The 22,060-nt window shown below is 38.5% G+C and overlaps 1 protein-coding gene across 1 annotated transcript in view; it reads left to right on the top strand.

Moving 5' to 3' along the window:
• LOC138198985 (gamma-aminobutyric acid receptor subunit gamma-3) overlaps positions 1-22,060 on the top strand; it is a 53,643-nt gene that overhangs the window by 16,539 nt on the left and 15,044 nt on the right. The window contains exons 3-5 of the mRNA XM_069150823.1: positions 30-97; positions 14,026-14,246; positions 18,546-18,628. Of these exons, the coding sequence (XP_069006924.1) occupies positions 30-97; positions 14,026-14,246; positions 18,546-18,628 (372 nt within the window). The remainder of the gene's footprint in view (positions 1-29; positions 98-14,025; positions 14,247-18,545; positions 18,629-22,060) is intronic.

Here is a 22,060-nt window from a genome sequence, read left to right as displayed (position 1 = left end):
AATTATTTTGTCTCTTCTTTTTTCCTCAGTTAAACCAACTGTCATTGACGTCAACATTTTTGTGAACAGCATTGGACCTGTGTCGTCTATAAATATGGTAAGTCAAACCTTTTTACCTCATTTATTTGTATGAAATGACTTGTTCCTATGAGTTTCTTGGTTTTAACTGAAATGTGGATTTCTCAGTAACCCTTCCTTATGTAAAGGAAGGTTTACTTATGTAAAATGTATTATTATCTACAGACATCAGCTTTTTTCACTTGAACACGATCCAGCTCTCGAGCTCACAGACGTGCCTGCTGGTGGTGCAAGCTGAGAGCCACTTTTGGTCAGAGGATCTGGAAATAGCAGGAGCTGTGTTTGCACAGATCTGTCTGGCCCAAATGATAAACAGCCAACAAGATGGGAGCATCATTTGTTGCATTTTTATTTTATAGTCACATAATATTTGTATTTAAATCTCTCATGACAAAGAATAATAAGTTCATGCTCACTTGTGTTATAGATAAATCAGTGCAGTCCCTGTATTTGTACACCTTGTAATATACTGTGCTTATAAAGGTTTAATTATATCTGGAGCATTATATCTATGCCAGCCTAGCGAAGTCCTGGGGTTTATATTGTGGAATATTCAGCATGCGTACATGGGAGCCTGTAATGTGGTTTAATTAGAATCAGCACAACTGCATATTTAGTGCATATTCATTGATACTACAGCGAGCAGTCGAGCACTTTCTCTTTTCTCTGTGTGATGAGCTTATTTTAAGCCCCATTGTCACAGAAGAACTCATATCAGTTGTCACTACTTGTATTGTTTGTAATTACAAAGCAGTGTATAATTCAGGGTGTCACGACTTCTCCAGCAGACACATGGTGATTAATTCCTTTCTGAATCCACTCAGCGGACCATTTTCATACACAAAGTACAATCAAAGAGAAAACTGTTCTGCACACCTGTGGAGTAAATTCAGTATCGAAATTTAAGACAGATTGATTTATTAATGTTCATTAGGCCACTAAAAGAATACAGGCACCTGTGTGCCTCTGCCTACGTTCAGTGCCTGAATGGGTTGAGTGAACCGGCTGCAGGAGAGCACGATAATAACTGAGCTTTTCATTCACACTGAATCACTGGCATTTGTACTGTTCTTTCACTAAAGGTGACATCAATATCATGTCTGAAAGTCATCCATTCAGCCAGTCATCCAGTTGACCATCTTCAGCTGCTACAATATTTGCATACAGAGGTGTTCAATGCATTTATCAGCCCGAACAACAAAAATGACCTCATTAAATTCAAATGAGCAGCTGATGTCTGAGCTCTTCAAACATAAAACATTTGGTGTATTTGAATCGTCTTTCAACCAATTGACCCATTTACTGTTAAAAGGAAGTTGTGCATTTTTCTGGCAAAAGTTGAAAGAACCAGTAAAAATAGTGTTGGCCAATAGTTTTCATCAGATCTACTTTTAAGGTTAAAAATTCATCTGAGACTAAAAAAGATTAATCAGCCAAAATAACTTTAATCTTTAAGGTATCACAATTAATGCTAACAATTTGGAAACATTTAAATGCTCTTGTCGAGGTAACACTGATTAATAACACAGAAAAGCAAAGCTTGTTCATGTTTTTTATATAAAAAGCTCTTATGCTGGACCTGATGAATTGCTTGTCTCTAAAGCCTGTCAGAAGGAAGTATATTTCTATATATATATATATTTTTTTTATCGAGGACAAGACAAGGACTTCTACATGTAAGAATAATTCAAGTTCGTCATGTCCCACCAACACAACAGCAAGTTCCATTTTCAACAACTATATTAGAAAACAAAAAGACTCCTCTGACATGTTTGGCTGTGCAAGAAGATTAAGAGAAAAACATTCTTGTCCTCTTTAAAAAAAAAATTGCATTTAGACACACACACTGCACATATTAGCCAAAAATAAACATACTTTACAATATTAAAGTTTCCAACTAAACTGCTAAAAATGCATGAATCCATTTATGTTTTAAATTTGAGTTTTGATATTTAGCAAATGCATTATGAACAACTGTGAAAAGTTGAACCACTTTAATATATCGGTAAATATATTCATAAAATTCTGACATTTTCACCCATTTTTATTAACTGCATACCACTGCAGGAAATAGATAAAAAAAAAAAAATACTCATTATGCTGAACATTCAGCAAACCAAAACTATAAATATGAGAGATTCAATTAAATATGACCTGACCAAAAGATGATAACATTTTTCTCAAATAAAACAAATATCACCCAGCAGCACTGGAGAGAACTAGCCTGGCTGTGCCGACTGTCATTCACAGCTTCAGTTTTCTTCGCTGTGATAACCGTTTGGTAACTCGGCTTGTATTAGCGTTAGCACAACCACTCTGAAGGGCGGACCAATCAGCGACCAGTGTCGGTGGGTAACTGCTGTCCAATCACAGTGAAGGAGGGGCGGGACGCTGTGATTGGACAGCAGTGATTGGAAAGTGATTGGACAGCAGTGAAGTGCACAGCGATAATATTTTTCAACTCTATATTTTTCAAGCGTTTAATCTGTCTTGATTTACTGGTAACCCGAGAACACGACTACCACCCACCAATAGCAGAAACCTTCCTCCATCCCAGGCCTGTCAATCAAACCAGACATACTCCAAAATATAGCCTACTGCTTTTTGAGCTCCATTATCTAATTCATTATGGGTGTAGGAGCTAATTCTGTTATTGTTGGCATGTTGCATTATTTTGTTAGATGTTTTGCAACGTTATTTTTTTTTTTACACCTGGTGGCAGTAATTGGACACACAGGGGTGTTTGAGTTTTGTATATAAAGGGCACAGGAAACAGGACAGGGTGGGCACAGGTACAGGAAGAGCACACAGTTCTCACCAAACCACATATCGGATTCATCAGAACAGAACCACACAACCCGACAGTTTCTTGGTATGTTTGTCTTCATCCTGTTCAACTACAAAACTTCAATAAACTTCAATAAAATGACAAAATCTGGTATTCGTTTTATGGTCTGCCTAAGAATTAATAAACCAACCTGTGAAGTAATGGTAAATGCAAAACGGGAACATGGATAACCATTACAATGGGATTATTTTCAGATGGACCAACAGGAAACATATCAGAAGAGACAAATTTAGTGAATGACACGTGTCATAACCCGGCTCTTAAGCTTTGACAAAAATGGGAGGGATAGGATGATGGCGATGAGAAAAAGTATTTGATAAGTAAATAAAGAGAACAAAAGATAAATGAAAACAAAGGCGTGCAAACGCCGGCGGGGATGCGTCCTGATGAGGAGAGAGAGCCAGGGGAGCGCTGGGGAAATCTGGCCAACCTGCACAGCCACGCCTCTTGGCCACCTTCAATGACAATGGAAATAGTTAAACAACATGCATGCGCACACACACACACACACACACACACACACACACACACACACACACACACACACACACACACACACACACACACACACACACACACACACACACACACACACACACACCAGCAGGTAAGGTAGTGGCCGTCACACACCATAATGACTTTTGGCAAAAATATATTAACTTTGTATTTCATGAGCAAAGTTTAACTGCAGATTTATCAAGTCACAGGTTTCTTTGGAGCCACCCCCAGTGGCCCTCAGTGCTATTGCACTTTAATCCACTTCTGAATTGACTGCACTTTTTTTTATACAGTTTATGGTCCCAAGTGGTGTGGTGATATAATTTTTGCATCGGGCACCTTCATTTCCAGGACACTGCATCAGTTATGCAGTTTTAAAGATTAGAGGACAACCATCACAAAGAAAAAGTGATTTCTATGAAACTGTTTAATTTGAAAATAGTGACAATGAAACCCACTATGGAGGACCTATTGGGAAGATACAATATCTCTCAGCTATGTTTTAATAATCAATAAACAATATGTTAAGTTGGAGAAGACAGCATCTGTGTAATTATAAAGAAGTTATTTTTATACTTTTGGGTCATGCAGTGTCCAAAGCAACCCCGTGTAATCACGGAAACTTTGCCAAAACAAAAGCTGGTGCCAGTGGGGTTGCTGATGCTATTCTCACCCTGTGGGGAGAGCTGCCCACTCATACACTGGATGCCCAGACAAATACAACATTCATGCCAGTTCATTTCCTACTGCATAAGTGAGCTGCTGGCAAGAACCCTGCAACATCGTTGTTTCTGTGTCTTTCTTTAGCTCCAAGCACAATATCAATTTGTAACGTTCCTGAAATTTGTAGCCTACTCTAATTGTTTGGCTCTTGCCTGCTGTAATACACCATGACCTTGATAATTTTTCATCCACAACATACAAATTATTTTACAATAAGTGGTTCAACTGGTTGACAGGATGACTCATGCAAAAATAAAATGTGTGCTTTTGCATCTGATTTTTTTTTATTTTTCTGGCTGGAAGATTTGGGTAATGAAGTCATCAGCACAAGGATCATATAATGAGGCTCTTGGTAACGCCACAAACAGAACAGGTCTCAGTGGAATATTATAATGGGGTTAGCGTGATTCAACCAGCATGCAATGAACTCGCGAAAATATCTTTCCTGTTTTACCATCGTTCATAACTTTCACGATACCTGTGTGACCACAAAGCGTCCTCTGTGTGTTGTTAGAGACAGACAGTACCTCATCCGCAGAACTGGTTTTGTACTGTGTTGATTTGAAGACATGAGCATTACAATGCCAGCCACTGTAAAAGCTGCTGGAGACATTCAGTAGTAGTAAGGTGTAATACATAACTGCTTCAGAAGCTATATTTACTTCAAAAAACAAAGTTAAGTCAGTTAAGTTGTGGCTTTGTTCCTAAGGTTTCATTATAACTGTTCCTATTGTGGCAAGTTAACAGTCAATAATGTATATTTAAATCACTTCATTTCATAAAGTCAAAAATAGAATTATTTATTTCATACGGTTGTTCTGGATCACTCATCTATAGTGTTATTGTGCAATTTTAGTCACAGCACGTTCCTGCAAATGTTTCAGAATAAAACTCTTGTTAAAGTTTCTGTCTACTGGAACGCGAGAGGGCTTTTATTTTGAAACAGAAACGGGAAGTGTTGAGTCAGAGTAATGCAGTAACTTTAAAAGGGCAAACGGAAGCAGATCAATCAAACTGTCAAACTAAAAGCATTTTATTTCCGAGAAAAAAGTGTCAGAGCATTGTTTCAGTGCACTCCAGCAGCACTGTGGCTGTACCCACCGTGAGATGTGGAAGTAGGTTTATCTCTCTTTGTGAGTGCGTCAGTTACTCAACTAGAAAATCTTTAGTTTATGCAAAAAAAAAAGAAAACGAAAAATGAGACTAGGGAGAGCCTCTGTAGCTACCATGGTTTGTGTGATAGCCTATGCAGAGTAAAATAAAAGAGTAACTACAATGTTTAAGAGAACAGATTAAGCTGGACAATTCAGTCAGGGTTGATTCAGTTAATTGAACTGTGAAACATAAATAATACACGACAATAACAAGCATTCTTTGTGTAGCATTAAGGTACCTTGAGGGTGGTGAAGCTTTTTCTTAACAAACTCCAGCCTTCATCCATCCATTTATTTTTCATACCCACTCAGCCTTTCCCAGCATGCACCAGGTGAGAGGTGGGGTATACCCAATGGGCAGTTCAGAGTTTCCTGTTCATTTGACCTGCATGTCTTTAGTGCAGTTCCTTCCTTGTTTACACGTCAATTCAAAGGGAAGGTTCGGACACAATGTGTGTGAGTCATAAAGTTTTATCACAGAGGAAGTGCTCCTTGGGTTGTCTTCCATCAAAGTGCCCTGAATCAAAATGCAGTCTAATTGTGAATTATAGAGATTTCCAGCCGCAACATACTGTATCTGTGCCCCCAAGCAGGAGGTCCCACCAGGTGGGTGATAAAGTTTGCTTCCACCTTCCGTATGACCTTTTGCTGCCTCTAATGAGGACACAATGTGAGACTTTAAGGCAGTAAAGGAACATGACAAGATGTCTCAAAGCACAGGACAGATACAGTATGTGCCTTTTTGTGTGTGCATAGTCATTAAGTGCCAGCTTCACACTGCGGAGCCGGGGCTGTTTGTTTGGCCTAATTTAAAACTGGTGCAGTGACCGGAGCTGGACTTCTGAATGAACTATACAAAATATAAAGTTCAGAAAATTTTAATTTGGCTCACATATGGATGTCCACAGGCTTTTTCATATCGTGAATCAGAGATAATACTTCCCTTGAACTGCAGTGAAAACAAAGGAGTTGAAAAGAGGGAGGAAAGGACTGTTTTGTGTTTTAAAATGAGGTACTTGTTCTAAAAGTACTTCTGTTCAGTTTGTGGGAGAGCTGAAACATGGAGGTCACAGTCCTTGAAGTTCTTCAGTTCACAGTAATGTCAGGCAAAAATGGTGCAGTCACAAATCCTTGTGAAAAAACAAATACATCAGTGCAACAAAAGAAGGCTAAAATGTAGTTTATTCTGCCGAGCACACAGGCACTCCACCAGAAGGTTCATATTGGTACAACCAAAAGACAAGGAATTTGTTCCATATTCAGTGTTATGTGGTCACTGTTTACAGGCATGTTGAACTTCAATGAAAAGTCTGAGTCCGGATTGGTTCAAACAACGTGTCTTAAAGTTCTCAAAGCGGGAACACATGTCCCCATCTATGAGGTCATGTGACCCAGACCTCCACAGCCAGACACAGTTTATAGATCAGAGTTTAGAGTTGATCTGTGGTGCACAGTTAGGTTTGGCGTTAACTACAACTTTACAGCTCACTGCAACTAGCTAACTGTGTGTTGTAAACATGTTTTAATTCCCAGGATGTCACATAATGATGTTTTATCAAAGATGCATGAGCCCCTCAGTTCAAGGTGCTTTACATTTAGACACCAACAGACACCAGTGGTCATGGTTAAAAAAGATCAAGGTTTGGCTTACTTAAAAAAAAAAGCAGCGGTAAAAATCCTGGGTTTGTTCCATCCAAACATCCCTGACCTTCTCCCTCTGCAGGTTTTACTCCATTTGTACTTCATCATTTGACCGTTTTGACCCACCTCATCATGGGGCTTTACACATACCTTGTGCATATCTCTCTGACGACAACAGCAGTGACACAACGGCAGTATTTGACGTCCTTGGAATGATAACGTATTGTAGCAGTGCATTAGCTTGATGTTAATAAAGTGAAAAGTATGAAGAGCTCTAATGTTAACTGACTGTGCAATGTTGCATGTTATTGTTAAAAACCTAAGATACGAACATCATTTGCAGTTTTTCTACACAAAATCTGAACCTACTGATTGTATAACTATATAATATACAGTATATTATGTATTCTTCATAGCATGTTTGCACCAGTTACAATACATGAGTTACAGTACCATTTTATAGACCCATAATTCCATGCAGGGCGATAGAAGGGAATCTGAGTGTGTTATGTTACAAGGACACCTGCACTCTGCATACATTATGCCATGATGATTATGGCTCTACTACACAACCCAGGCATCATACAGTGTAACAAGGTTCATCTATAATTTTTTTTTTTTTGCATCTCAAAAAAGTCATTAATAAAGCTTTATTTGCATAAGAGGGCAGGAAGGTCAGTGGAATATGTCTACACTTGTTTCTCACAGAAATGAAAGCTGCACCACTGCAGGCAGCTCAGGGTAGCAGTGTTATCCTGGTAGGTGGCTTCTGCCAGGCTGCCTCACATTTCACCTGTATATTCCATCCCGAGCCATTAGTCAGCCCGCTAGCTGCCTCATTTGTATTCTGGTTGTATTAAACAATGGGTAAACTGTGGCAGGATAATTCCACGTACATCAGAGTCGACATTAAGCCACGTGCACATTTTCAATAATGATTAGTATTCCCATTTGTCCACATGATTTAAAAATTGATGGGGAAATATTCCATTATAAGAGTAAATCTATTCAGTGTGACCCGGCCTGATTTGACAGGAGAGAATGATGAATTATGGAACTAAACATTTCCCTTTGCCCCACTGTATCTTTAAAGAGTAAATCCTCACTGAATCACAGTGGGCAGAGAAAAGCAGCAGTTTTGCCTTGGTAGTTGAAGAGAAACACAATTGTGAAAACATTGATAAGGTGTGGCCATACGTTTAAAGTCCCCCGCATCCATTAAACCGTTAAAAACCCATCCCTAGTTATCAAAATTCCACATTTTAAAGATTTTTCCCAGAAGGCCTTTGAAGTGACTTACTGTATATGTAGCCTGCAACTTTGTGCAAATAGTCCCCGCCTCTATCTCCTTATTTCAGCCGTTCACCCATATCCACTAACACTCCTGTTTTTCCTGTTCCTCCTGTATTTTTAGGCAACCTCCAGTTTTGCTGTTTAACTTCAAATTTATGCATGCAAATCATGCCAAAGGTATGAGGACACCTGAACATGACCTCCAGCCTATTGGCTTCAGGCTTTCCACAACGATATAGATGTTTGTTCCTACCCTCTGAATCATTTGAGTGTCTCTTGAAATGGTACCTGTGTAATATCACTCAAAGAGGTATAGCAAAAGTATTTTTTACCTCCATTTGGTCAGATTTTGGCACAAAAACAGCTTGATTAGGTTTACAGAAAGATCGTGGTGCAATACCACCGAGAGCCACTAAGGGTTGGTTTCAAAAAGCCTCCGGCTCCACAGACTCCCATTCAATGTCTCTCAAGAGTCAATACATTTTTTCCGCAAGTCATGATGTGCCATTCGCTGAAGTCATTCCTTCTTGTTAGTTTTCAGGTGGTCGATATGTAAATAATTCCATCATTATTTAGATTTTAGGCTTCAAAAATGGAAGGGCGTGTCTGTCAGTTAGGTTCCCAATTACATTGAGTCACATCTAACGATCGCTCCTCCCAAGCTCGGCCAAATAATATGGTCACTTCTGGTTTTAAAACAGATAGATGGAAACGGCCGAAATGCAGATTTCGAGGTATTAGAACGGTAATTCACAAACCAATGGGTGACGTTACGGTTGGTTTTCACTTGGTTAAAACAGAGGACATTTGTCATTATGGTGACAGTTAAAATAATTATCTCTTGACATTTTTATTCAAATAATTGTCTGACAAGTTACAGCAAGTGTTCGAATTGTAAACTTCTTTGGGGGATGTTTACCTTTACGGTTTTCTACCTGAAAGGGCTCAGGAAAGAGGAAATGGTTGAATTTTTGTTCGAAAAGCATTGTAGCAAGGAGCCCTGAAGACAAACTTCTCTTGTGTGTTGTGCCAATTGACTGTCATGACAAAGGTGACACTTTGTATCTCGGGGAAATGAAGCCAGAAAACACAGCTGCAATTAGTGCTTATCGCCAAGGGTGCCGCCTAAAAGAACGAAAACAGATCTTTGAAAATATTCCTTTAAGGTTATGATTAAAGTTCACAATGACTATCAGAAACAGAAAACAAACAGCAGTCTACCATGTTAAAGACCACTGTTCTGTTGACCCATCGATCCACCCCGACCTCTTACCTATGCAGAGGTTGTGGCGCTATAATTACGCAGCCTTAATTCCTCCTCATTGGCACGAGAGCCCTGTCACAATAAACATGTGGGCCTTAAAATGCTACTTTCACAAATTACTTCTGGGGTCATTTTTTTTAATGGGAGGACATCACTTTCCACCAGATGCTGAAACCTTGCTGCACAGATTTGCTCCTGTTCAGCCACAAGAGTGTCAGTGAGGTCCAACAGCGATGTTGATAACACCTGGCTCGCAGGTGACATTGCTGCTCATTCCAAAGGTGGTGGATGTGATGAAGGTCACACCAAACTGGAAAAATCATTTCTTTATGGACCTGGCTTTGTGCAGAGGGGCATTGTGATATTAGAATGGGACAGAGCATTTCACAAACTGTGAACAAAATGTTGGAAACACTGTCATTGTATATTGTAACATGAAGCTTTTCCTTATATAGAACTTTAGCTCCCATTTATGCTTGTTACAGTGACAGAAGGTGTTTCTGTGTCCCAGGAGAAACTTTGCTCTGTGCTTTAGTCTGAATAAAATTATCATGGGAGCTCCATTTGTACTTTACAGCAGTACCTCTGAATTGAACATGACTATGTGCAGTACCTTTACATCAGCAGCCTTAATCAGTCCTTCCAGGAAATGGCGATCTTGTGTATCCAAGAAATCCAAGAAATCTGCAATATTTGCCAGACTTTGCAATTTTGTAAATTTCCCACAGTTTTACCATAAATAGGTAGAGAAAAGAAGCTCTGCTGAAGGTATTACCGAGCAAAGTAAGTCTCTCCAACCAAAACAAACATAACTCCTTGTTTACAGTCATTAAGGATCCGCAACCTCTCCACCATCAGAACAAACCACATGCTGGCTGACCAGAAAAACTGGAATGACCAGAAAAACAGAAAGTTTATGCAAAATGTGGTCCTATCATGGGAATGAGAAAAAAAATGTCCACACACTTCCAGACAAAAGAGATTGCACATGTTTTTGTTGAAACATGATTTATTCATGTGTTGATTTAAATAAAAAAAATAAAAAAAATAAAATTTGTTTTTTTAACTTTGAGCCCATCTCTATGTTAAAAAAAAATAATAATATCTGAGATGTGTGTTTCTTATCATAGGCAATGATTACACAAGACTAGGCAGTAGTTGAAAAAAAAAAAATCACAACTTTTTTCCTCATCAAAAAAAAGAGCTATTTTTTAAGAAAAGCATTCGTAAAATCAAGCCATTTTTATCGCAACAATCTAAAAATAGCATATTTCAGCAAAATCCCAGAGGGACCTCTTCATGTAGCAGCTCCTCCAAAGCAGTTTAGGTGAAAGACCCATTTTCTTCACAGCAACGCCGCTTGTAGTGACTGGAAGCTGGGAGGGAAAGTGGGATCAATACTCTTTCAGCATTGTTTAAATTACCTATAAAGGTCTAAATAGCTGAAAATCTTGATGTGTTGTGTTTGATTTGTCCCTCACCCTCCATCTGCAGCTCAGTATTCAGATGTGTTTGCCACATCTAATGTTAGTTCTATGTATTTGATCTGCAGCACTTTTCTTTCCCTGGTCTTTAAACACTAATGTTTTGGGCTTTTTTCAAATCCTCTGAGCTCCACACAATTAAAGGTCATGAGCGCCCAGTGGTTCCCTTAATTATAGACCTCATTCTAATTGGTGAGCTATACAAACTGGTGCAGAGACCGGGTAAAAGGTCAAATGCATTTGAGGTGGTGGTGACAGTATGAAGAGCTGGAGGAGGGCAGACTATCATTAATGTCATTATGCTGTACATCTTTTCTGCATTGTAGCCAAAGAAGACCCTGAGAGGTCAACTGTTGCTAAGCAGATTTCTGACTCTGTATGTGCCCCACTCAAGACAGCAGCAGCTTTATGAAGCAGGTTAGATTATTTATTAGTCATACTCATTTGCATTACACATACAAAATTCTCAATTTGTATCTTTTGTTGTGCAAATATGAACCTTATGGGGCTGCTGTGTCTCCGATGGTAGAGTGAGTTGCCCACTAATCACAAGGCTGCTGCTTCCATCACTGGGTCCTCCTGTTCACATGCCAACATGTCCTTTCTGCAAGACACTGAACAGCAATTTGCTCCCTAAGAAGGCAAGCACCTTCCCTAGCAGCCACTGGTGTGTGAATGTGTGTGTTTGTCGGTGAATTGGAGGCAAACTGTGAAGTGTTTTAAGACTGCTAAGATGGTAAAGCACTAGATGAGTGCAGACCATCTTTTTACCATAAGAGCTTTTAATGTTTTTAAGACTTACTGTTCTGTTAATACACCAACCAGTTGATCAAATGTAGTTTCAAAGTCCACAATATTAGAGTTTTAGATTTCATTTCACATAAGCAGACACAGCAGAACCTTGTGCAATGCCAAAGGCTAACAGACAAACTCACATCGTGCTTCAGATATGATTTAAGAGTCAGGAATCAAATCATGCGCCTGTATAAACATGTATAACAGTATCTGGATGTATGTTGAGGATGTATATTTTCTCTTTGGAAATGTGTGAGTCACATGAATCAACTCTTCCCTTTTTTTTACTTCAAACCTACAGATGCTAAAATCATCACAAATACCACAAACTGTCACATCAGTATACTGCACCAGGGTTATATAGTGACCCTGTTTTTATGGAGACAATTTATCACGATGAAAAATAGAAAAATAATAAGCTTTTATTTGGTTTTAGATCTTAAGAAAAGACTGCAGAGTACACCAAAAGCATAATCAGTTTTACGACATCAGTCTAATAGACATCTGAATTGTCACGTTTCTACCAGATTTAATGTGACTTCCAATGATGTATGATAGGAATAATTAAGACCTTTGAAACAGTTTCTGGTATCTTGTCGGAGATAGCAGTTTTGCACATAATGTCTGACAAGAATTTAAGACATTGGTGGTGAAGAGATGGCTGATTAATAATGGGAACTTTGGCTGAGACTCTGTGGACATCCAAGAGGACAAGGTTTAATGGGGGACTGATTGGCTCAAAGAATACAGGCAGAAAGGTGGTTGGACAACTGTGGTGATTAAAAATGTAGGAACTTAGATTGAACTTGAACTGTCCCCATTGAAGTTACATCTAACTTCATCTAGTTAATGACAACTGATGAACGTTGTGAGCGAAGCTGCTTTGGGTTGCTACAATGGTTGCATTGTGTTAGTTTCAGCAACATTTTTGTAGGTAAACCAAACCTACGGGTGCTGTTTGAAAACTTTAATATTTTGCTGAAGCCAAGGTTCACATTGATATCCTCTCAAAATACTATAGGGTACTGAATATTACAGAAAAAACATTAATGGAAAGCTGAGAGGCACGTTTTAATGGAGATCTTTTCAGCTGGAAAATAATCAAATTCTTTAACACATTTTAATACAGACCTAATGTACACATCGTGTGCAAGATATGTTATTTTAATGTTGGAAAAAATAATCAAAACTGTCATAAAAATCAGGACCTCCATATCCACATCCATAAGTGAGATTCCCTAGATGATATCCAACTCGCACAGGGATATGAATATCCAAATGTATTTAATATGCTCCTTATCATATTCCAATTATGATTAAATCCAGCTGAGATTCATAACAGGGACCAGTGTGCATGTGAAGCTGGGTGAATAATGAACAGGCTATATATAATAATTACCAGACATGACATATTAGAAGTTAAATTAAGCTGAATTGATCTAAAATAACCATAAATGAGGGGTGAATGGTGGCTCAGTGTCATAACAGCATCATCTGTAGTTTGATTCTAGGAGGAGAACTTAAAAAAAAGAAAATCCTCTCAAGGTCTTATAAAAATGATTAGGATCAGTTCCCTCAGGAGCACCGGTGTCTGTCTGGCCTGCAGTCAGTGATTGAACCGATTTGATCAATTTACTGTGAAATTTCACAGGTGCACTGGTTAACATGTGTGCCATCAGTCAGTCCATCAGCTGTCTGAGTCTCTCTTTACTTTGAATTCAAGGTCTCCGGGACTGAAGGGAGACTTAGCATTTAATATTTAGTGTGAGATAGGTTTTCATAATTTACTGAAAATGTAATAATTTTCACACTCTTTAATCGTTGCTGTCCACAAATATGAAGAACTTGAAGCACTAAAAGGAGCTGCAGCCTTTAGGAGGTTCCACTGAGCACAGTGGTGAGTAAAGCAGATTACTGAGAGGTGCCAGGTGAAGTCTGCTCTCGACATACAGGCCAGCAAACAAGTAAAATGATAAAGGCATCACTTTCAGGAGCATGAGAGTGATCAATGATAGATGGAAACAGAGATGTGTTTCTGAAACACATACTCCATACTTCACTGCGATTTAAAAAGAAAATCAACACTCTTGAGCAGCAGGTGAAGTTGCTCCCTTTTTCTCTCTGCAGCCACAGACCAGTGTTTGTAAGGTTGTTTTAAAAAAAAAAAAATAAAAAAAATAAAAAAAAAAAAATGATTTGGCATCAAATGAAACTTGTATGTTTTTTTGTTATTGTTATTTTTTTCAGGAGTATGAAATTGACATCATCTTTGCCCAGACATGGACAGACAGCCGCCTCAGATACAACAGCACCATGAAAATACTGACTCTGAACAGCAATATGGTCGGACTAATTTGGCTACCAGACACCATCTTCAGAAACTCCAAGAATGCAGATTCCCACTGGATTACAATGCCCAACCAGCTGCTCAGGATATGGAACGATGGGAAGATCCTTTACACGTTGAGGTAAAGAAAGAAATACATCTCTCTAAAATGTGTCACTGAAATCCAACAGAGTCAAAAGGTCTGCAGAATATTCTATTTACATACCCGAGCAAACTAAAAAGTATCCAGACCCATTCACTTTTTATACACTTTATACTGATGTAGCTTCATTTTTGAAAACATATAATTAACATTTTCCCCATCAACTCGATAAGCAATAATGACAGTGAAACATTTTTAGAAGTTTTTGCAAATGTTATAGAATAAAAAAAAAACCTGAAATGTCTCATTTACAAAATATTTCCACCCTCACTCGAGTACTTTGGAGAATCTCCTTTGGCAGCAGATTCATCTGTACGTCCTCTCGGGTAAACGTCAACTGTTTTTTTTTCACATTTGTTGGAATCAGAAAAGGGTTGAGAAGGCCAGAGCCATAAAATGTTAGGTTCAGAAAAAGTTCATGGTTTGGGTTAAATGTGACACAGTTGTACTTTGGTTGTGTTAGGCACCAAAACAAGAGTAAGACACAACAATTCCAGTTATGTAAAGATGATGGTTTGGTTTGAAATAAGTAATTTTACATTAAAAAAAAAAAACCACATAAGATAATTAACTTTCGCTATGTAAGTTAAATACGTTATGTAGGTTATTTACTTACATTATGTAAAAAGAAATCTACTCTGACTTCTCTTTTCTCCTGGACTCAAACATCAGTCTTCTGGGTTTGAGTCCTGTGTTTGTTCCGTCTAGTCACCCCCGACCTCCTCCTTACATCGACTCTATCAATCTTTTTATTTCGTCATGACCTCCCTTTTTGACCGTGGTCATAGATGGGTGTACTTTCCACGCCTATGTGAGGCAAAATGTGACACAGACACGGTATCCTGTAGTGGACTGACGGATATATTGCACACTTTGATGTGACAGCTGGCTGTTTGTTTGCATGCCAACATTTCTCCCTACTGCACCAGACAGTCAATCACCATCTTGAAGCATCAGAAATTATAAAATACTCAGATTGTACTCTATAGTATCAGTATTCAGTTGTTGTTTTTTTACTTGAAAATGGCTCTATTAACATAAATTTTGTAAATATACAGTCAGATTTATGGGATATTATGTAGCTTATTAATTGGCTACATTTTTCAACATGATTCTTGCAAAGAATTCCTAGGATCTTGAGGTTCTTTGTGCAGAGTGGCCATTATTATATTCTATGTAAGTTTTCATTTATTTATTGTTGGTGATTTCTTTTATTAGACAGACAGGAAATATGGGGAAATACAGCCAGGGAATGACATGCGGTAAAAGACGAGCTGACCAGGAATCGAACCAATAGACTTCCTCTTGGAAACCAATACGATTTATAAAAAAACAAAAAAATCAGTTCATATTGAAGTTACCTTCACCGCTCTTGTTCTCAGAAATTTATGCAAACATTCCCCAAACAGAGGAGTGCAAAAGCAATTATCCCCGTCATCAGCAGTTGTAAGTGCAAATTGGCTGCTTGAGCTTTAAGACCAATTTACTACAGCACCCCCCCTCATACCCTAAAGCACTCTTTGTAATTGAAGCACTCCACATTAATATAAAAGACTCCTTCAGTCAGAAGCATCTCTTGACTGTCCTCAGTCTTTTTGATGCCGTCCTTATGTTTTAACTTAAGGCATCCTGTAAAAGATAGTGTTGGACCTGGGGAAATGTTACGGTTCACAGAGTCACAAGAAAAAAGAAGTGGCAGCATTTGAATGCCCAAGTCAAGTCTCAAACAAAGCCCTGCTCGATTCTCCCTCATGCAGCTCTATTGACTATTCAGATGCGTGCAAACTTTGAGGAGTAATATCCGCTGATGGCATGAGAGAAAGACAATGAAATGTCATTTGGTATTAATTGTGCATTGGCTTGGCTGCAGTAAACAGAGATGACATTTTGTGATATCCAAGCCTCTCCCACATGCATGCTATTGTCCCACTTCCATGCCTTAATGAGGCTGAAAGATCACACCAGAATTACAGTATAATTTTTTCTTTTTTCTTTTTTTGTTATTTTTTGTGTCCACTCCCAAACATTACATATATATTTCCCACACTTCTTCTCAACATTTTTTTTTAATTATTGCCTTTTTATTGACCTCTGTCCATCTGACAAGAAAAAAGGCAGCTCATCCTTTAAGAACAAACTGTCTTTCATGTGTCTCAGCTGATTTCTCCGCCACACGGTTTGATGTGTGAATAGAGTCCATCAGTTTCATTGTGTGTACAGAGGTCAGGGCATCTTCGCCCGCTTCCTGTAGCCTCTTTTCCCGGTGAGATAAGAAATGTTACTAGCTTTCTTTAACTGCTTCATAATTGAAGGTCAACAACATCCAGGCTTCATTATTGCATCACATCACAGACAGCTTTCCTCTAGCATCTATGCCTGATAATTGTAGTAGACTGTTTTCTAAGAGGAGTGAGTGTAGGTTTTGTGGACATTAAACTTCACACGGAACTGCAGCAGAGTGAAACATCAAGATCTACAATGTCCCATAGTCTCCCCACACAGACATTTGTCAATCAGTCTTTTATGAGTTTTGTGAATCAAAGGCTGTCAAAGACCAGTCAACACTGCAGGTCCTTGGTTACCAATGGAAGGTTATTGCTCACATATATACTGCTTGTCATGTAATGCAATGGTACAGAGAGAAAACAGTGTGTTAACATGATACAATAATTTAGCTGGGAAAGTAAATGTTTCCTACTTCTACATATTTTATTTATAGGTTCCAGATAACTTAACCCTCCTGTTGTCCTTGGGTCAAAATGACCCGCAGCTGTGTTCAACCAAGTTCTATTTTATTTTCATATTTTTTTTGCATCATTGGTGACAAGGAGGCTGTGAGGGTTTCTTTAAAGAATGATGATCAATGATCCCAAAAAATATACAAATATAGAAATAAAATAGAACTTGGTTGAACACAGCTGGGGGTCATTTTGACCCGAGGACAACACGATGGTTGAACCAATCCAACAAAGCAGTTTTTCAGTCTTGACGTCCTTATGAAGATATTTTTGTGGTTTTCAGTGTCAAAAACCTTCTCAATACCACTTTACACCTGCTCTCTTCAGCTTCTCACTGGAGCTCCGCTAACAACAGGCTGTTTTTTGTGGTTGTTCCTGAGGCTCATTATTAATGCCGTCCGATTTGCTGACAATTTTCTGAGTGACGCCTGACCTGGCCAATCACAGGTGAAAGACTTTAGGCCACTGTAGTTAGGTGAAACTCACCAGCAAACATGACATTATCAGCAGAGGAGCAATGGCCGCCACTATTAAATCATACTCATTTAAACCAGATTCAGACCCCGATTCAGAGACAGTAGAAGACAACCAACTATTTTATTTAGTATTTTATTGTAGGGCTGCATCTAAGGACTGTTTTCTCTATCAGTTCATTTGTGTCAGGAAAAAAATGTGTTTTAAAGGTTCAAAAGGTTGACTCTAGTTGCAGAGGAAAAAGGTACCCAAATAAGTATTCTTCTAAACTTAGTTATGTTTGCAGTTTGCATTTCTCACCTAAAACAGGCATTTGATTGCATTCTTGACATCGAACAAATGTGTTAAATACCTTTCATTCCTTATAAAACTTTTGTAGCATCTTTAGAGGACCTTAAACATTAGGCAGGAATGTGTGTGAGCATAGAAATACAAAGAAAACACAGACCCACTGAAACATTTGCTAATAGCTCTACTTATGGTCAAAACTCAATAGGGTCCATCAACTTATCACTTAATGGGTGAGTTCTTTCATATTTTCTGTGTATCACACTGAGCTAGAAATGTATTTGCTTTCAGGAATCAGATGCAAAATGGCTCAAAAGTCAGATTTTTCAATTTGAGATCGAGGCTTGGAAAAATAGATTTTTAAAATTGGGTTATAAAAACATGCACTGATGTTTTCTTTTGATGGGTTTATGTTTATTTGTAATATTTGTTGACTAGAAATGGCCTTGAGACACATTTGATATCAAAACAGAAAAGATGCTGAGAGAGCTGATTGTTCTCCAACTCCTGCCCGTGACAGGTGTGCAACTTTGTGATTTAGTGATGACTCTCACTAACTGATTATGGTCCTTGAATCCCGACTAGTTTCTCAGATGCCCAAATGGTTGTCCCTCCATTTTTATTTATAATATGACAATACTGCAAATAACTGTTACAGATATCATACTTTGAAAGTTTAAACAATATCACTTTATACCTTTTGGTTACACATTAAATATCTTATTATAATAGTAAAACTGAAGAGGTTCAATACACAAATCTCTTGTTTTCTTTGCAGGTTGACGATAAACGCAGAGTGCCAGCTGCAGCTTCACAACTTTCCGATGGACGAACACTCGTGTCCGCTCATCTTCTCCAGCTGTGAGTACACCTTCCTCAGTGCAGCGTTGGTCTATTTCTGTTATGTTTTTCTCTTGGTGAGTGTGGTGTCCTCAAGTTTTCAGTCACATCAACTCAGTTCTTCCCCTCGCTCAACCAACGGGTGACGTCACAATGGGTTGCCCTTTCTTTCATGTGATTTTAATACTTGCAGGGACAATCTAAACACATAGGGCCTAATTTATTAAAGGTTTGCATGGGTAAAATCATGTGCAAACTCCACACCACCTGCAAAAAAAGTCCCGTTATTCAGGTGAGCTGTCACAGGTCCTGAATGTGTCCCGCAGAATTTACAGGTAGCTTCATCAGGTTCACGAACACTATCGAGGCACTGAATGAAAAGTCACCTGCTCATCACAGAAAGATCTGGACCTGCTGATCGCTGTTTGTTGGAGGATCTCATTCACCGTCCCTCCAGTTTTATTTACGTTTTATTATTAAGCCTTTTTTTTTCGCCTTTTTGTTTTCCCCACAGTTTTGACTTTCTCGCTAATAATCTCCTTTTAGCGTTTTGTTCTCGTTATATTTATATTTCTTAATTTCAATGGGATCAGATTTCCTTTTCCTTTTGTGGTCGCTGTTTTCCATTGCTGGAATCACTTTAACACACAAACCCCTCATTTAAAAACAGCGATTTGCACCTGATTTCAATGATGCAATTACTCAGTAAATCACCCGCAAAGCGGGTGCACTAAAAATGTGGAAACTTTTGGAAGGAACATGCAATTTATTACCCTTTATTTAAGATCTTAGTAAATCAGCCGCTAAGAGTTATAATTGATACAATGTCCTTACTTGAGCAGGGCCACAGGGATGGCCAGACGTGGCACAGGCACAATCTAAAAGCTACTTCCCTGGATCGGAATATTTTAAACTGTCTGTCAATTAAATTACACAAACAACCAAAGACACAAACAACAACCACAAACAAAGAGGGACCACAGTTGCATAACAACTGCAAAGAAATACCCACAGTTGCAAATTGAGCTAAAAAAAACTAACACAAGGAGTCAAAAAGGTCCGCTGGCATTCATTTATCACTCTGAAAGTACCTTTTAAATCGTACAGTATATTCTTGTCATGATCCTTGGCTGTAAATGTTTTTCTAACTTTACATTTGTGCCCCACTTCTTTAAAACTTCAGCAGACCAGATGCATCCGCCCACCTGCTAGAAAATGTGTTAATGTTAACACTGATCGTTGTGCTGCCTGTCATTATGGAGATTTACATGTCATGTACCATGATTGCTGCTCATTTGTCAAAACCTGCACCAAAACGCATTAATTTGCAAGCCATTATTAAGAAGCAGCATGTTATATCCTGAGTTTCTCATTTTATTCAGAATCGTGCACCCCTAGTAAGTACTGTCTTACTATCCTTAAGTTCAAGTTCACAATGGCTTTTGACTTTGAAATGTATCTACATAGTCAACAGAAGCTTCACTGTACAAACAGCACTGTGGAATTTAGTCTTGTTAGTTCATGTTTGGAGGTGACTTCCACAGGATGGCCATCCTGTGAACCTAGTTATGCTCTGCAGTGTTTGAAAATGCAGCTTGATGTACAGGTGATGTGTATCTGCAGCGACCTCTCAGATTACACAGTGATTCAGTGTGATGATACTTTGTGCCTTGTGCAGCCTATCAGGGCCTAAAACCTGCCTGTTTTGTGTGAAATGTACTTTTTAGAGAGGAATGGTATAACGCTCAGTATCATGAGACTGCTGGCTGAGGGTATTACATGTTTTGGGATGATCAGACCTTTTCATTTCCAAGTTATTACTAAGAGCTATCCAATTTTCTCCTGTTGTAAATTAAGAGTTTTATTGTATAAACCCAATAATCCCTTTTTTACAGGATTTCCTGCTGATGTGGTCACAGAGACACTGACCCACTTTTCTTGTTTAACTGGTAAAACAGCCAGATGATTTAGGTGCAGCTACTTCAGCTTCACTACAACAGAATTTAATAGAAAAACAATACAGATGATGAATTCTTTTGACTGTGTCAACTAATCAGCTTTACAGATCTGCAGATCTGCAATTTTACACCAGAGTGCTGGGAAAATCCATTTTTAGGAGAGACTGGAGATCCAGTTCTGCTTCTCCTAAAAGCCTCTGTTATATATAATGCAACAAAGTTAAAAAGCAGAATGTTTTTTTTTTTAGTAAGGCGCATGACACTTATAGGAAATCTCCCTCCAAATTAGGTCGTACATTAGTTTGTCCTTTCAGTATTAAACTAGTCTCTGTGTTGGAAACACTGATACTTGTTCTGACCAATTCAGACCGCTGTTACCTCGTATTCAAGGATAAGTCTGATGAGTCTCTGTTTCTTATTGCCACCAAAATCCCATGAAACTACAAAAACCCACAGTGACTTTAACATACAGTGGAGTCCAGAAGTCTGAGAGCACATTAATATTCATATCATATTTTCATATAAAGTTTAAAGATTCAGAAACATACAAACAAACAACATAACAACACAAAAGAAGTTTTTACATGTAAAGTGAAGGAGAATTATTTAGGATTCAAGGTCAGCAAGCAAACGAAAAAAAATTGCTTCTTAAACTCCATGTTAACTCTGTTGTACAAAAGCTCAGATTTCCTTGAGTTGTCTTTCTATTAAAAGCTGCATTCAGAACACATTAAGGTGGATTTCATTGACTCATTAGAGGCTTGTTCAAGTAAATAGAGCTGCAGCCATTGCCCACCAGTTGGGAATATTCTTGTGCCTTAAGTTTCTAGCAGACCATTGTTTATTTAGCATTGTGATAGACATGGCATTAGAACTAAGGGAAAGTTTCAGAAGTCAGATTGTTTTTCTGAGAAAAGTGGAGCTTTTTCAGCGTCAAATCATGACTGAAGGGAAGTGAGTTGTATCCAAAGCACAATCAGGGAGACCAAAAGTGACCACACCAGAAGATCAATATATCCAGCTTTGTTCACTTAGAGACTCCAATCAGCAAAAGTCCTGTCACAAGAGGGTTTTTCTAGTCGTTTTCTCAGAGGATGAGTGGTGGTCTCTGAACCATTCTTCAGGAAGACAAACAAGCCCTTGAGGTTAGTCATGACAGTGTAGCCGTGGCCGCCCACTCTGAGTCTGGTTCTGTTAAAAGGGAGTTTTTCCTCCTGACTGCTGTTAAATGTTTTCTCATGGGAGAATTGTTGGGTTTCTTTCCATAACATTGTAAAGTCTTGACCTTGCTATGTAAAGAAAACTGTCCTGGCCAACTACCTTTTTCATCTCTGGTTATATATTGTTGTATTGGCCAAAACTAGAAGTGACTGGTGGGTATTAAATCCAGCCATGTGTTTGGATAAGTCAAAAAGGTGTTTAAAAAGAGTCATTCAGGGACCAGTATTAAAAAACTGACCAGTACTCAGCCTTGTTGATCGTTCATCATCACTCA

This window comes from Embiotoca jacksoni, unplaced genomic scaffold (genome assembly GCF_022577435.1).
Source record: "Embiotoca jacksoni isolate LCO1_2020_lvr unplaced genomic scaffold, fEmbJac1.0.p SCAF_16, whole genome shotgun sequence".
Lineage (NCBI taxonomy): Eukaryota > Metazoa > Chordata > Actinopteri > Embiotocidae > Embiotoca > Embiotoca jacksoni.
Note: the sequence above shows the minus strand (reverse complement) of the source record. Positions and strands in the feature narration are given on the sequence as shown.